Source organism: Nesoenas mayeri (assembly GCF_963082525.1).
Source record: "Nesoenas mayeri genome assembly, chromosome: 5".
In the NCBI taxonomy this organism is placed as follows: Eukaryota; Metazoa; Chordata; class Aves; order Columbiformes; family Columbidae; genus Nesoenas; species Nesoenas mayeri.
In genome coordinates this window covers 66,766,647-66,783,024 of record NC_137548.1, presented here as the reverse complement: position 1 = coordinate 66,783,024, position 16,378 = coordinate 66,766,647, and the positions used below count along the sequence as shown (strand labels likewise).

Below are 16,378 nucleotides of genomic sequence, written 5' to 3'. Positions count from 1 at the left end.
TGGGACCTGTATATCCCATGGCTGGGAGCTCTGCTTTTGTTTTGGTGATGTTCCTATCATCAGAGTGAGGTTTCATCACTGAGCAGGGTCAGTTACCTTCCCCAAGCCCTTTAAAGGCTGAGTGTGCCCTAAGGCATGGTCCTTTCGCTGGGATTGCCTTTTTTTGTGCTTTTATTTATTTTTCAATATCTTTCCCTGGCTTAAACTGCTGAGGTGGTATCCAAGGGAGCAAAGTCAGAGGCTGTGTACAGAACTAGTGCAAATCGCTGAATTAAAAAGTGAAATAAAGCTGTAAAGCATAATCAGTAGGAATAAAAATATTCATGTATACGAGGGATAGTTGCTCTGACTGGGGACAAAAACCGAATGTATTTTTGTATATCAAACAGGTTATCAAATGAATAAGATTAGGCTGAGGGGATGTGAAAATAAAGTAGTACTTCTGAGTTTATATGGGATCTGAAATTTGTTTAGTTTTGCAGGGCATAAATGATAAAACTGCAAGAGGTTTATGCGATCATGCTGTCTGACCTTCTCCCTAGTGCAGATTGAAGCATTTATATTAATACCTGCTTGAACTGGATTACAACTAGAAAAAAAACATTGTCTTGTTAAAGACCTTCAACAATGTAAATGGGATTTGCAAAATTGTATCTTAGTCTTGCTGTCTGATGGTTTTAGATCCATTTGTTAATTGTCCTAGTGTTGATTACCCCATCTTTAAACAGATGTATCTTGTTTCTAATATCAGCTTGTCGGGCTGTAGCATCTGAACCCTGAGTATCGCTGGGTCTTCTCAGCTCTACTGTATCTCTGCCCACATTTCTCTTCTAAATCCACTCCTTTCTTAGCGACAAGGAGCTGATCTCAGTTGTTAGAGAGGTAAAACTTGAATGGAGATTTAAACAGAATGTAAGACGCTATCATGGACTTATTGCATTTTGTTCCTATTTCTGCTAACTTTTCTCAGGGTCCACTAAAATCTGTATACTGAGACTTTCTGTAATTGTGCTTTTTTTGAGAGATGGCATGCCCTTTGGCAGTCTGTGATCAGTGCGTTTCAATTGTGATATATATATAGGTCTCTGTTTAATAAAACAGAAGGGTCTGAATGGCAATATTAGAAAATTAGAAGTCCTGCACTTTGTATGATAAGTCATGGGAGCCTTGAATGCAGGTGGAAGATATGAAACAGCCCAACAAGGGATAATACAGAAGAAAAAATGTTTGAAGCATCTCCCAGAGAATTCTGGTGTTCCTGAAAAGCTGATGTATTTTCTTAAATCGTTTTTCAACATGAACCTCAAGAGCTCTCGAAGGTTGTGACAAATGCTATGTGGGATTTCAAGCGGTGAAACCAGGTTAAAAATAGGGGCAGGACAAATTGAGAAATGGATGTGTGCAGAATCCTGTGGATTTCTGGTTCTCCCATTTACAATGGTGAGAACACAGGAAAAAGAGATAAAAGGACATGAAATAAATGCTAGAGTTTAAAAAAAGAGGACAAAATAGAGATGGACAAGAATAGTCAGGTAAGAAAATACCTGTGTTTCCCAAAGTAAAAACAAAAGAGGGGAGAGGGGTGATAAGAAACTCTCAATGCTCTCAATGGGTCTTTATGCTGAGCACTTCATCAAAAGCCTTTTTATGCACCCAATTTCCTTTATATAATTAAGCTACCAGTAGAGTACAAAGTGAAGACTAATGACACAAGGGTGGATTTGTAACTTCTAAATACGTGGATTTTTATGTGCCAGTGTATATCTCAATTGCCACATTATTGAAAATAATTAGGTTTTATATAACTCCCATTTGGGGAGAGGAGCATCATCCATGGACTAATTGGATTTGGATTAGGATAGCCTTCCAAATACAGAAGCAACTTGATTACATTGCGAACCATATAAAACACGTGTTTATATGAATGAAAAACTCTGTATGACTATAAAACTAAGTATTTGTATGAGCACAGTGATTGCAAGGATAATAGTTTTCTTTTAGGTTGGTTCAAATAACCTTTTTAAGTCAGGCTTTTCAGTAACAGATAATATCCTCCATTTGGAACAGATTTATTACAATTCAGTGACTCCCTTACTTGGAACTCCTCTTTCTTTTATGCTAAATTTATATTTGTATAATTTTTAACAGCTAAACTTACTGTTTTTCTTCCAAGCTAGATCAGACATCAAAATTAAGTTGACGTTATGTTTTCCATTCAATATACAATGGTTTGGCAATTTACTTTAAGAACCGAGACTTCACTGTAGTAATTTGTTTTGAATATCTCATGAATAATCTGATTTTCATAACAAGGTATTTGTGTCAGAATTTTAGTGAAAATTGATCTTGTAATATACAGTCTCTTTAAAAGGGAATAATATCCTCGTAAAAGACCATTTGTTGTCAAATTATAGATGAGGCTTGATAAAGGGACAGGCTTTGAAGCACACTGCTTTGTAATGAGTGTAATATTTCACACCGTATTTCACACTGTTCACAATATTTCATGCTGTTGCTGTTACTCCATTTATATCTCAATCTCCTGGGCTATCACACTGTGGAAGATATCTCTCTTCAGACTAAACGCTTTTCTGAGTATTTAAATCAGCTTTTCTTAGCATCTTGGACAGAGTTTCCAGGAAGTCCAAGACCATTGAGACTACTTGAACCTTTTTCATCTCTCCCTCTCTATTTTAATTAACTTGTATTTGGAGATTTTTTCTTTTTGCCTCTTTGGTTTCATTGCCAGATGTCCACTTCATTGACACAAAAATATGGTTTAGATGATTCTTCTGTATTTTGCAGCACTAAGGGTGGCTGGATCAGAAGGACGTCGTCTTTACTGGTTTCCATGGTTCTCCCCAGTTGCAGCGGTGGTCCTAAAGGATGTGTACATTGTTTGTTACCCTGACTGGTTTTTAAGGATATCGGAGAAATAATTGCTTTGGAGTTATCTGGCTTTGTGTGTTTTCAGGAACAGTTGTAAATTATTTCCAAGCATAGTAATATACAACAGAATTTATGGATGGCACATGTTGTTAAGGAATGAGAATTTTAACTTCTTCAGTTTCCAAGTTAACTAATTAGATAAAATTTTCTTTACTAGCCTTTGTAAACCAATTTTTGGACATTTTCCATCTGCTGGGCTGTGCTCTCCGGTTCTTCCAGTCTGCCCAGTATAGTTTACATGCCCTGGGAATCCTACAGGTGTACAACAACATTTTATCAGACAATCCCTATTCTGTTCTATTTTTTTTTCCTTATCCTTTCTATGTCTGTCTTGACAATTTCATATGCAGGTTTTGAAGTTGAAAGACTATTTTCTGCTCCATTTTCTAAGTAATGTTGCTGAAATAATTGTTTAGAATTTCTCATAAAGGACAGAATTGTGATACCATCTTGATTCAGAAGAGGTTGCAGAGTAAATATTCTCCGGCAGAGTGGCTATAATTGGGTGAAATCCATGCTGAATGGAAACAACAAAAGATTTATTGAATTGAAGAGGCAGAAAGATTTACAGCGTTAAGATTGTATTATTTGTATGTGTGTAGGAGTATCTCTGGTTTTCTGTTGATTATATATTTCTACCAACTCCAGCAGACTAGGAGTTCAGTACCCTGGTAAAGATACCATCCTAGCTGTTTGGCTTTTAGAAATAAGGAAGTAATGAAAAGAAAATGTCTGGACTTTATTCCTCCTCCTGAAGTATTCTCTTATGAAAATAATAAAAAAAGATTACTTGATAGATTGCCATTCTCTAGATATAATCTTTTGTATTAGAGCATTTGCTACTTGGGAAACTGCTGCTTACGTCTCTTTGGAACATCTGAGATAGCAAAATTTAACATAAATTCCGTGATGTGTTTTCAATGTGCCTTATCAAATCTATAATTTAACACAAATGATTTCTTTATCCGGAAGAAATTATTTGTTGCTGCTGAAAAAGACCTTCCAAGTGCAGAGTGTCATTTTGCTGCCTTGTCCTTTGACTTTATCTTTCCTTTTCTTTTTTGGATCTAACACCGAGCCACTAATACCTGTAGCACTTGTGGGATTGCAGGCACCAAGGTGCACGTGTACCTTGACCTCAGGGATTTTAGCAGCCTAAAATGAATGTTTTATGTGTGTTATTTGCCCTCTTCCTCCATGTCCCACTTATGTGAGTGGTCCTGCAGAGATGAGAGTCTCTGTAGCCCATATCCCACAAAGACACACTGTTTGTTCAGATTTATCTTTATCCATCTTTTGAGGGCTAAGCTTTTTATTTTGGGTCAAAGCATGGCTTATCTTGCCAGCTTCATTAACACTCTTGAGAATGCCAGGTGCTAAAGAGCTCTATTTTTGCTGTGCAGATGAAGTGTGTCTAGTTTCTTGTGGCCTATTTTTACATATTTCTTCATTCTGTGACTTGGAAAAGCTGTGAAGGGAACAAAGAGTTTGCGAATAGCCAGGGAAAACTGCTATGATATTATTACAGGAAAATAAAGGGGAGGGTATATCTGTGAGATTCCATTTCTGAGAGGGCATGGGATTAAAATTAAAGGCAGAAAATGGTGCGTATAAAACCAAATAAAATAAAAAGTGGACTAGCACATTTTGTTAGCTATATTTCATCAGTCAACAGACTATTTCCATATAATTCTATGAAAAATCCTTTTAGGTCTCTGAATAAAGGATTCTTAAGTACCAGGGGCTGAGGAATTTTCTCCCTCATCCACAGGTATTCCAGGGCATTCTTATTTAGCATTCAGTATTAAGCAGTTATCTGCAGAAAGTGAAGAGGTGCTGAGGAACCTGATGGCTCTTTTTCCCCAGAGAAAGATGAACACGATCTATTGGGGGTGTCTGCTTAAAGCCAGTGGTCCTATCTTAAAAATGGTCAACTGGGCTGTAGGGAGCTTGAGGGAGGAGAGGAGATGCTCTGTCCCACAGAGGGCAAGGACTGGGATCTTGCTCTGCAATAGAATCATAGAATCCTTTTGGTTGGAAGAGACCCTCAAGATCATCGAGTCCAACCATTAATCCACCCCTGTCACTACCCCATGTCCCTGAGAACCTCATCTCTGCATCTGTTCAACCCCCCCAGGGATGGTGACTCCAGCACTGCCCTGGGCAGCCTGTTCCAATGCCCCACAGCCTTTTAGGGAAGAAATTGTTCCCCAGATCCAACCTCAACCTCCCCTGGTGCAACTTGAGGCCATTTCCTCTGCTTCTGGCGCTTGTTCCTGGGGAGCAGAGCCCGACCCCCCTGGCTCCAAGCTCCTTTCAGGCAGTTCAGAGATCAGAAGGTCTCCCCTCAGCTCCTGTTCTCCAGCTGAACCCCCAGGTCCCTCAGCCGCTCCCATCACACTTGTGCTCCAGCCCCTCACCAGCTGCTTCTCTGAATCAAGTTCAAATACAGTTGATACTCATGGAATGAAACCCAGAAAAATAGCAGAGAATCACTCACAATGACTTGCAGCATAGTGGTAAGGCAAAAGTTCCTAAGACTAAGCTAACCAACCCATTTTGGTCTTCCACGTAGATCCTTTGGACTTTTGGACACTCTTCTTGTCCCCCAGCTCTCTCTGATTGATCTATATGAGATGCCGTGATTGAGTACCAGGAGCTGAGTGCCTCAGACAGTGCTCTCCACGTGTCTCAGTGTTGTATTTGCTTTTTACTACAGCACCGTGACTCCAAGTGTATCTGTGACTTTTGAAGGCAATCTCAAAGATTTTCTGCATGTGCTCAGAGGCAGCAGCTGGGAAACCACTTGAACTGAAAGGCACAGAGCTAAGCTTTGTGCTAAACCCTGTTCAACATCAGAAAGCCTCCAGGCAAGCGGATTGTCAGCGTAGGTTGGTGCTGTACTAACGTACTGATGTGGTGTCAGTCGGGCTTGAGGAATGGTTTGAAAGAGCTCGTGTGTCTGCCCAGCAATACAAAGTGAGTTTGTGATCTGCTGGAACATCCTGAGTCTTTTCTTCAGCATCACTACCACGTACTCACATCCTGTCCTGGATTTGTCTAATTGCCAATTCCACCCTTAATAAGGGATTGATAATTTTTTCAGCTGGTTGCACCTTACCTGTTTCAGATCATTTTTCCATTTAATCACAATTACTGTCATGTTTCTTTTCTTCATTGTCACCTTTCCTAATTTTTCTTTTGCTTTTGTCAGTGCCAGCTTTTCTGTTCTATATTGTGCCCCTGTGCTATCCCAGTTCTGTGCCTTGGTTATTCAACTTCTATTCCCCCATAAGATACAACCCTTTGGTGTTTGAGGAAGCTGCTAAGGTTTCTGCATGTTGACTTTTCCTTTCCTGCAGTGTTTTTTTGTAAAACTCTAAGATTATTGGGATAAGAAAAACACTTTGATTGCCCCTTGTCCTAAAAAAGAGCTTTGCTGAATCTCAGCCCTGTGCAGGGTAATCTGCATTTTTTCAGAGCTTGAATGATGCAAAATTAAAACTCTCTCTGTTTATCATGCCGCTATATGCACAGCAGTTGCGTGGAACAGTGGTAAATTCTTAAAGTAATATATGAGGTACTTGAACTTCAAGTATAGCGAGTGCAGTGGTATCTTATATACTGCTATGTCACAACCGCTGGCAGATCTGCTGTGGTTTATGACGGCATTGGGTTGCCAGCAAGGGATTAATAGTTTAACCTTCCTCCAAGAAAAGATTGCATTAGGACAAATAAGAAATTACAAGCAGTTGTAAAATATGTTGTTGGCCTAAGATTGGATTCCTGAACTTCCATGTTCTACAAGTTCTGTGACATTTGGTTTGGAGTTTAGGAATTAAAAATAGCTACAAGCCATCCCAAGAGCTTGCTGCCGTTCTTCCTTTCTAATCCGTACTTAGGACAGAGTAGGTTTTTTTTGCTTTTGAGTCATTAGCATAACAATGTTTATTCAGATGTCTTTGTAAACGACAGATGCACATTCTTACACGTGAAGTTAACCAAGACAGACGAAAAATATAAGAACTGATCTTACATTCTGTATTCCAGCTAAATGAAAGAAAACTTACATTACTTAGATTCCTAATATACAGAGTGTTTCAAAAGGTGGACCAAATTTCAAAGATACAGTGATTTCAAATTGGGTCCATCATTTTCGTCGTATTTATTGACTAAAGCCTGGAACTGGTCTGCTTCCAAAGCTGATGGAGGTTTCTCTCCATGTGCCTGCACTGAAGGATAATGATGATGATGATTATTATTATATATTTTTATATACATATATATATATATATATATATTTAACTAAGAGAAGATCTAGTTGAGTCAAAATCCTTGTGAGTTATCAGTGCTTGTCATCCTTCTGTGGAGTACAGGTTATTATCTTAGAAAGTACATTTTGAAAGTTATTTGCCGGCAGACATTTTATGCCATTAAGCATGATTTTTGGCATGTCCAGAGATTTAGAGGGAGTAGTACTTAATAAGAACATTTAGATGGTGGCCTTAAGTATGTGACATTTGGGATTTGTTTGTTGATTTACTTTGATTTTCTTATTAAAAAAATAGAATTGTCTGAAAGCTAGTTTAGGGTTTCCCCCTTTTTGGACAATCTGCCTCTTTCAGGCAAATAATAGGGAGTTCAAAGAATGGAGAGCTTGTTATTAAGCCTGGGGTGTTGCCAATGGTTCGGAGAAAGGGGTCCCTGCGTGGGGGGATGCTCTGGTCACCATGGTGACGGTGCTTTGATTGGAACGCTGTGGTCCAGCATCCCGCAGCATCCCGCGGGCTGGTCCCCGGGAATTGCTCTGCCCTGAACTTGTCTCTTTGCAAATCGGGCAGTTCTTCTGTTTATTTTTCTGCAGTTTCTTCTGCGGCAGCTGATGAGGGAAATAGTTCAATCGATGTGGGAAGTTTTTCTGGTGTCTAAACGCTGTTACGCAAGCGACAAATCGTGTTCTGCATTAAAGAAGTGTAAATCTGGGTAAAATCCACATAAATTATTAGAGATTTGGGCCAGTGACTTATCTTAGGGTGTGTTTGGGTTTCCTCTTGAGGAAGAAAAAAGACAAAATCTTTTAAGTCTTTTTCTTGCAGCTGGTGGACTTGTCCTGTGCCATCTGAAAAACATCTATACAGATTAAAAAAATCGGCTTCACTTCTAAGTGAAAAAACAGAGTAAGTTGTGAGTAAAGAGTTGTTTAAAACCAAAGATTCCCCATTTAGTTATAGTTAGTATTTAGTAACAGCACGTTCTTGACATCCGAAGATAAAACTGTAACGTGCTTCTGATATCCAAATGTTTGTACTGATGCAGTGCTATATGCAAATTAAAAGCTAAAATAATTTGATTAATACTGGGTTCATGTACAATAGCAGTTATGCTGGTTTCTGAAACAGCAGGTTACACTGACATAAGCTTTGTGTCTGGCTTTTATAGATTACACCAGCATATGGCTTAGACACTGTTACCATCCCTAACACAACAGGCTCTAATTTTAGAATGTCCTTTACTGGTTACAGCTCAATTATTTTTGTCATATACTTCTGGTTTTTGGGTTTTTTCTTTTGAGAAAAGTAAAGGGTTTTTTTGTTTGGGGTGTTTTAACAATCATGCTGAAGTCCATTAAGCTTTGTGGAGACTAGAAAGAAAAAGGAAAACAATGAGTCACTAAAATACATGTTGTGGAGGATTAAATTCTCTCTTCTGGTTGAATCACTTCCAGGCAGTAAGGAAAAGTCAGCCAAGTATCACATTATGTTAAAGAAGTCTCAGAATTTTGGCAAGATATATATATATATATTTCTTTTCTTGGTAAATACTTTTAAAATTTGACTTTGGGAAAACCAAAGTAATCTCGGCTCCATGAGAGGTGCCTGTGAAGGACTGGGCACGCAGGGTGTCCTGATACTGGGTGGCACTGGTGTATTATGGAGTCATTTGACCATCAATGAACAGCACTGGTAAAATATGGTGTGTTCCTTAACTTATGTTGGAGTCCTTGTCACCCAAGATCGGCATTTTCCTGAGCTGTTTAAAACTATCTAAAGAAGCAAAATATTCAAGTCCAGAAATTTGTTTCCTGGGGTGTCAGGCGGGAACACACTCATTAGAGATCATCAGCAATTAAGTAGCAGTCTGCGACTTAACTCCCTTATACAGTTCTGTAGCTGTAGAATTAGAAGAAATGGGGTTTAGTCATGACAATCCACATATACTCTGACCATTTTTGTTTCACGATAGGGCCATTGCATTTATAATTATCCCATAAAAACTACAGGGTGTCCTTTTCATATAGCTTTCATATTTCTGGGTTAAATAACATTTTCTAGGTTGCTTATGTCTGACATGACAAGATGTGTTTAAAATGATAAAATCCAGATCAGTAATTAAAGTTCTTTATCATTGGATAAAGAGTATTTTCTGCCAATCTGAATGTCTTTCAATTGCATAAAACTGAATGCATAGAGTCAAGATTTACACATGTATAAAATAAAACCATGGAGGGCTATCCCCTCCCCCCCCTTTTTTTTTTCTGCAGACATATAGAAAAATCAGTGCAATTAGCACTTGAAACCAAAGTCACATCTCTATTGATACTTAAGAGTTTTACCTTTCAACATAGACAAAACTGAAAATGTGTGAAGAGAAATACAACTGAACTAGAGGAAAATGAGCTGCTAATATAGTGTTGTATGTCAGTGCTGTTTCCAACCATGTAAAAATTATGTCACTATCCGAAGACACCAGACAAATTGTTAGTGAAACAGTATTGCATCTTGAATTTCAGGAGGAGGTGATTCTTGGTCTTTATTAGTCTGATTTTCTTCTTTGTCAACAGCATATTTTTCTCATTTTCCCTGGAATATCTGAATTCTTTTTGTTTTTGTCTTAGGCTTTCCGACAGCCCAATATATTTCTGAAAGAACCGCAAAAATATATGATCTCAATGGATTTATTTTTTGCAACCTGGAGTGAGGCAAATTTGATTCTTTTAATTCATTATTTTACACTTTCTAATTTTATGGCTACCACAAGAATACTTTGTCATAATTTGTCATTCTGTAATTTGAGGAGATTGGGCCTAGGGCTGCCAACAGAACTTTTGGGTTCAACCAATTGTTGAAATAAATATCTAGTTGATTAAACCTAAGGGTTTTTTTTCCATTTAAAATGTCTTTTATGAAAAACAACCATCAGTTTCCATCGAATTCCAAACTATTTTGCTGTGTATAATCTGTGGGGAAAAAACTGTGCTGCCTAAATACAAACAGCACAATGATTGTCCGTAAAACCAGAAGGGTTAAAGCTATTAAACTCTGATATAGAACATTAATGTGTGGATTTTACACCTGCCTGAGTATCTGTCGATGGTAATAAATTCAGACACATGGAAATACTTCATACTATAAGGTTTATGTAGATTTCATGGAAAATTTGTCCAGTGTAGTTTGTATAAACTTGCAAATATTACACATGCCTCTGCTATTCACATTAGCTTGTGAGTAATGGTGTATAACTTCTTAATGGCTACTGGGCTTTTAGTTACTCAGTGTGACTGTGGAATTAATTTATTCTTTCTGATCTTAATTTTTGCTGTTGTTTACTCCTATAGATAATAAAATAATCATAAACCATGGTGTAAGGTAATTGCCATTGAATCTTACTATTGAGAATGAAGATGGTGATAAGGGTAACTTCTTCCATCCTTGGAAAACTGTTTTACAGAATGTTAAATTTGTTTTTATGCCTGACTGTTCTCTATCTGAAATTTCATGGTTAGATAAAGAATAAATATAACTGTAGTCAGCGCTACCGTAAACACAGGCTTTTAATAATTACAAAATAAAAAGTCAGATTTTCTCACTTATGTGCCAAAAAGCCCACAAGTATAGAGAGGCTGTGAGAATCTACTTGAATATAAATAAAGCAAGTTCCTTTTCAAGGCATGGGCAGAGGTCAGTGCTTTTGCCATCACTACAGAAACAGACCCATTTTCAGGGTAATTTGCCCCAAACACCTGCAGCCCCGGGCCTGGGTTGCGATGGTTTGCGCGGGTCCTACCCGAATCCCCAGACTCGCGGTGTGGAGGAGCATCAGGAGTTTGGAGCAGGTTGTGAATGATCCTCATTCTCAAGCGCTTTCCCTTGATTTGCATTTGATTCCGAGCTGCTTAACCACTGGTAGATTATTTTGATTTTCCTGGTGAATAATGCATGAGGGTACAGAAGTGGATGTTCCTTGGCTGAGTGGGATGCAGATTAAGTGTGTCAGCTCCTTTGCAGCACTAATGCGCATTTTTTTCCTCAGGTTAAAGCTGTAGAGAACCTAGAGATGCTTTTTTTGGGTAACTCCTACAAATGCCAAAATATTGGCAATGTTTGCTTTCCCTCTTCTTTTCCATTTGAATACCTGTTATCACAATGAAGAAGTCAGTTGCCAATTTTCATGACGAGCTTATTTTCCTTGGGACTCCCCTTGAAGATTTCAATGGTACCTTGTTGAATCTGCTGCTTAAGCTTCTGGAAAACTTTCAGGAACTTTCTTTTTTCTTTGTTGAATTATTTTTCTGCCACTAAGGTTAATTTGATTTATAGACTCACAACAGTGATTCCTTCTTACACCTCCTTCTTACTCTGTAGTATGTGCTCAAGGGATAGCTGGAGTATCATTTACTGCACAAGCGACCTTGAGAACAGATACATGCAATTCTCTATCATATAATATCATATATATGCGATGTTTCATATAGGTAGAGCTAAACACATTGAATGCTGCAATAATTGAAGCAACACTTAAACCCACTCGTGATTTATTTAGTAGGGAAGCCTCTTCAAATTTTTCTCTTATTCATTTACTATGGGGCATTTGAGTATCTCAACATACACTTGTTTCAGTCGCTGGGGTAGGCAGATGTTTTCTCCTTTTCCAGCATGTTAGAAAATATCCTTTGTATTCCAGAATGCTAGAAAATTAAAGCACAACTGTTGCTCTTGTTTGCCTGTGGTTAGGCTTATAATTGTGGGGCATCTATTCAAAATCAGAATTTGATCCCTAAAGTATCAAAACTGATACTCCTGGGTCATTCTAAAGAAAATATTTAATTGGACTGGACAAATGTGAAATGTGGAAACTTCCAGGGGTGTATCTGATGTGCAAGTGGTGTTCGATATCAAAGTCCTGTGGGAGTGTGGTTAGAAAGAGCTTCCTAAAATATGGAATCATGCGACTGAACAAAATAGTCTTTCAAAACACAGCCTTTCGAAACTTTCCAAATGTATCAATATCCCTTAAATTTACCGACACCAAGACATGAATTGTGGATAATTATATTGTAAAATAATGTTTTTAAAGTAAACTGAGTGTGATACTTCATAAAAGATTGAAAAGCACACGAAATAGTAGAAGTTGTATAGTGAACAAGGCAGAGTTGTACAAATGTTTAAAAGCAGACTTGGGTCAACAGCTGTGATAACAGAATTCCATAAATACTCAAAACCAGTCCTATGAGTATTTTGTGGACTTTTTATAGTATTTGATGTAAAGATGCTGAAAACTGCAGACAAAAGATTTGGCAGGAATGCACATTCTTAGAAGGGTTAGTTTTTTACTAGTATCTTGTTGTACAATACGAATTCTAGTAATACAACCGAAGAATAATAGAGAGGAAAAAGAGAAAAAATATTTTGAGAAATGTCATTTAAGTTTGAAATGATTACAAAACATGCTATGAATGGTATTTTCCAGAAAGAGAAATAATCTTTTTGTGATGGTGATTCTGTGGTTCCAATGCTGCTGGGGCAGGGAGGGGAGTCATTTTGGTGTCTTGTCCACCACTGCAGCAAGTTGTCGCCAACTTTCTCATTAATCCAGGTGTATCGCTAAGATATTCCAGGCTTCCAAACCCTGTGTCACCTCCTTTGCCACCCTTAATCACATTTAACATTCTTCGTTAACTTCCATTACCTCGTTTTCGTCTCGTTTCATGTGCAAAGTGGCAGAGACAACAGAGTAGGAGAAACTAAGAGAAGCTAGAGCTGGCTTCCCCATCTCGAAATGTTCATTTTGCTTTTCCATTTTCAAGTCATGCCATCAGAAGAGCTTTGCTTCCATAAGCTTCTGCTTTCAAATTTTCCCCTTTAAAATCCAATTCTGACTCCTAACTTCTTTTTGATGTTGCCTTCGCTCCGTGCCCTTCTTAAAGGATCCTGCTTCCCATATCCAAGTAGAAGTCTCTGGAATCTGTTTCTGTCAGGTAAGGGTTAAACCACGGTAATTTTTCTGTTTTGGGGCAATAGTAGCAAGGTCTGATTTTGGTGCTCTCATTCCTGGTGAAGGAAAATCAAGGAACCACAGAGGTATTTTAGGAGCATAGCTTTCCCATAAGGAAAGACTTCATGGACCCATATGCTGTTGTCTTGAGCTGGTTTAAATTGGTGGTAGATCAAGAGGGTCTTTCTTAAAGATTTTGGGCTCCAGATGACTCTGAACTCCACAGATGGGTGGAATAAAGTATTTTTAGTGTAAGATGTTCTTCATTGTGACTAATAGAATAATCTCTTCTTAGTATGTTTTATACTATGTCCATGTATATAAAATAATACATATAAGCAATGATTAAACGCTGTATTATCCCAGTTAGTGTGTCAAACAGAATTCTGGGGTACTGTATTTTCTTGAGACATTTGAGAGTAGCACTTTCTTATTTTAGAAGTATGAATACAAATAGTTTTGGGTTTTTTTACAGGTTCTTTTAAGAGAATGATTATTTCTTAGTGTATGATATATGTGACTTGCTGTTAGTATATTGGTATTTTAATGTGGTTTACAATTCAGTTGTTAATAGGAAGACTCCAAATTTCATTGAACAATGTAGGCTGGAATTTTTTTAAGTATTAAAAATATAGTTGCTTACTTTTTCTTTAAAGGCAACAGAATTTGGGCGTAGAGGTCCTTTTAAACATCTTAACTTTAGAAGGTAATTGAGACAATGGACTCGATGCTGCTCTGAGGTTTGCAAGGTGTCTGCATAAGCTGTGCAGAATTCCAGGGGCTCTGCAAAGTAGGAGATGGTTGTAGAATGTATGAATTCAAATTTACCTGATTTATTAATGTAAAATGTTTATCAAGAACAGTTTAAACAGGGAACGCCTATAGAAGGGGCTCTTGTAGTCTTGTCTGTTTATCTGGATATATGAATATCCATTTTTTATGGTGCAGTGACAGAAGCCATTTTAGAGTAATTCTCAACATAAAATGCTTCAAATACTTTAGTAAATGAACAACAAATCTTAGATTTTTCAGTGTCCTTAATATTATCAGAAGTATAAAGGGAATGTTAAACATACTTTATTGTTATTTTAGGTGTATTTGCTTGTGCTCATCTGTCACTTCAACTGTACTTTATCTCTTTGTGCATCTGAGTTTCAGAAATGAGTGTGACTAATAGTTTGATATTGAATCAAAGGAATTATTTCCAGAACTTAAATACATGTTAGAGCAAGACAAGGCACATTCGCAATTTGCTAAAAGCCAGATAAGCTCCTTTTAAAATCAGTAGGGATTAATTAACCAATACTTTCTCCATCATGAGTGTTAAGACATAACTCACATCATTTGTTTTCTTAAATACTTGCACGGTATGTTTTGGAGGAATAAATAATATGGGAAATCTGTTGTATTATAATAGAATTTGCTTCTGTATTATGGAGAAAGTTTGAAGTCAGTTAAACTCCTGATGAGAGACATTCACTTAGAATAAATTTCATTACTATCAGTTGCCACTGTTATGTCTCAAAGGAAAAAAGGAAATACAAACACAAAACCACAAAACAAAACAAAAACCAACCAACCCAAACCAAACCCCCAAGCCCCAAACATTACTGAGTGTGTACTTACACATTTCTATAGGAAATTGTCAAGGCATAGATTCTGTTAGATTGGCATTTATGAAGACCAGCAGTGCCTGGTATCGATGGGTTTGACAGCTTTGACCCACTTAGAGCTGTTTAGGGATTTCCAATAACACTTTTTTTGTTTTGTAGGAGACTTCAATGACAGAAAGTCAAAATTTTGATGAAATGTTTCAATTTAGTGAACTCCTGAAATCCTGTGTAGTGGCTACTCCTTGATTTAGGAAGTTGTTCTCTGTGCCTGGAGACTTGACATTGAATCTCCAATCTGCCATCATTTGCTCATTCTTAATCTCATTGGAGAAAAGAGAACTATCTTTTTCAAGCGCGTTTTATGTTAGTTAAGCTGAAGTGGTAATATGAACGTTTTAAGCCTTTCCCCTGGGCCCTAGCTAAAATATAGGAAGTTTTCAATGCAGTTTCATTAGGTTTTGTTTTTCTTGGTTTAAAGTTAGAACGTAGTGGCTTTGGAGATTTTTTAAAACAAAAAATTTTATTCAAACTATGTTAGAACTGGGATTACAGGTTGTCAGAATCAAATCATGCTGCGTTTTCTACCATGGTTACAGTCTTTGTAATGAAATGTATAGATGTACCGTGTTCCGTTGTTATGAGAAGTTGGAAATTATCTTGAGGACTGCTTAGTTCTGCTCAGTTTGATGACATTTTCTGTGCTTGTCAGAATCTGCCATGACAATTGCTTAACAAGGAATTAAAATCTCATGGGCTCCTAATTCCACTTCATCTTTATCTGATAAAATGTCCATAAACACACAGCATGGAGCGTGATCTTATATTTATTAAAAAGGCCCTGAAAGCCGATCTAATTCTTAAAACTATGAATGTGCAAACGAAGAGGAATTTATCGCAAGTATTTTTGGAATTTATACAAAGTATTGAAAACCAAAATGCCCAAATGGGTTACAAAACCACTAACAAGACTACTAATTTTGGTTCTGCTAATGTGTCTCTCTTCAGCAGCTTTGAGCTGAGGCGGACTCGACTTAACTGATAATTTAGATGTTCCCTAAGCCCAGCAAACTCTTCCATAGGTCCTCCCTGTTCCAGGAGGCACAGCGTGACCGAACTGTCCCCGTCATCCACCCATCCCCTACTGATGCAATGAGAAGCCCCAGTGGGGAGCTCTGGTTTAATTAGTGCTGCTTTGAGGCAGCCCCAAAACAAAGGAGCACGGAACTTGCCTTAAGTCGATTTTGTACAGTTCTTTTCGGTGCTCATATGACAAAAATCGTAATAAATTAAAGAAGATGAGCCTTTCAGAAGGTAACGAAGGCATAGTTTTATAACTAAAGCATTTGAGTGACTGGGACCAATAAGGCTGGGTAGTCACAAATCCTGTTCGGTTATTGAAAGCAAGTGACAACTTTCCAGAAATGGCTTCAAAGCTGTTTTCTGCCTTCTGTATTTTCAGAAGCTCCTCGCTCTGTATGAGGAAGGTTACACCAGGACACATCTTCTGATATCATATGTCATTATGAAGTGCACCCATCACATTG

At 37.7% G+C, this 16,378-nt stretch overlaps 1 protein-coding gene across 1 annotated transcript in view; it reads left to right on the top strand.

Moving 5' to 3' along the window:
- The window catches only part of SHANK2 (SH3 and multiple ankyrin repeat domains 2), a gene marked incomplete at its 3' end in the record, with an annotated part of 271,702 nt that overhangs the window by 43,312 nt on the left and 212,012 nt on the right, over positions 1 to 16,378 (top strand). Inside the window, 1 exon segment of the mRNA XM_080345299.1 lies at positions 13,154 to 13,204. Within this exon segment, the coding sequence (XP_080201425.1) occupies positions 13,154 to 13,204 (51 nt within the window).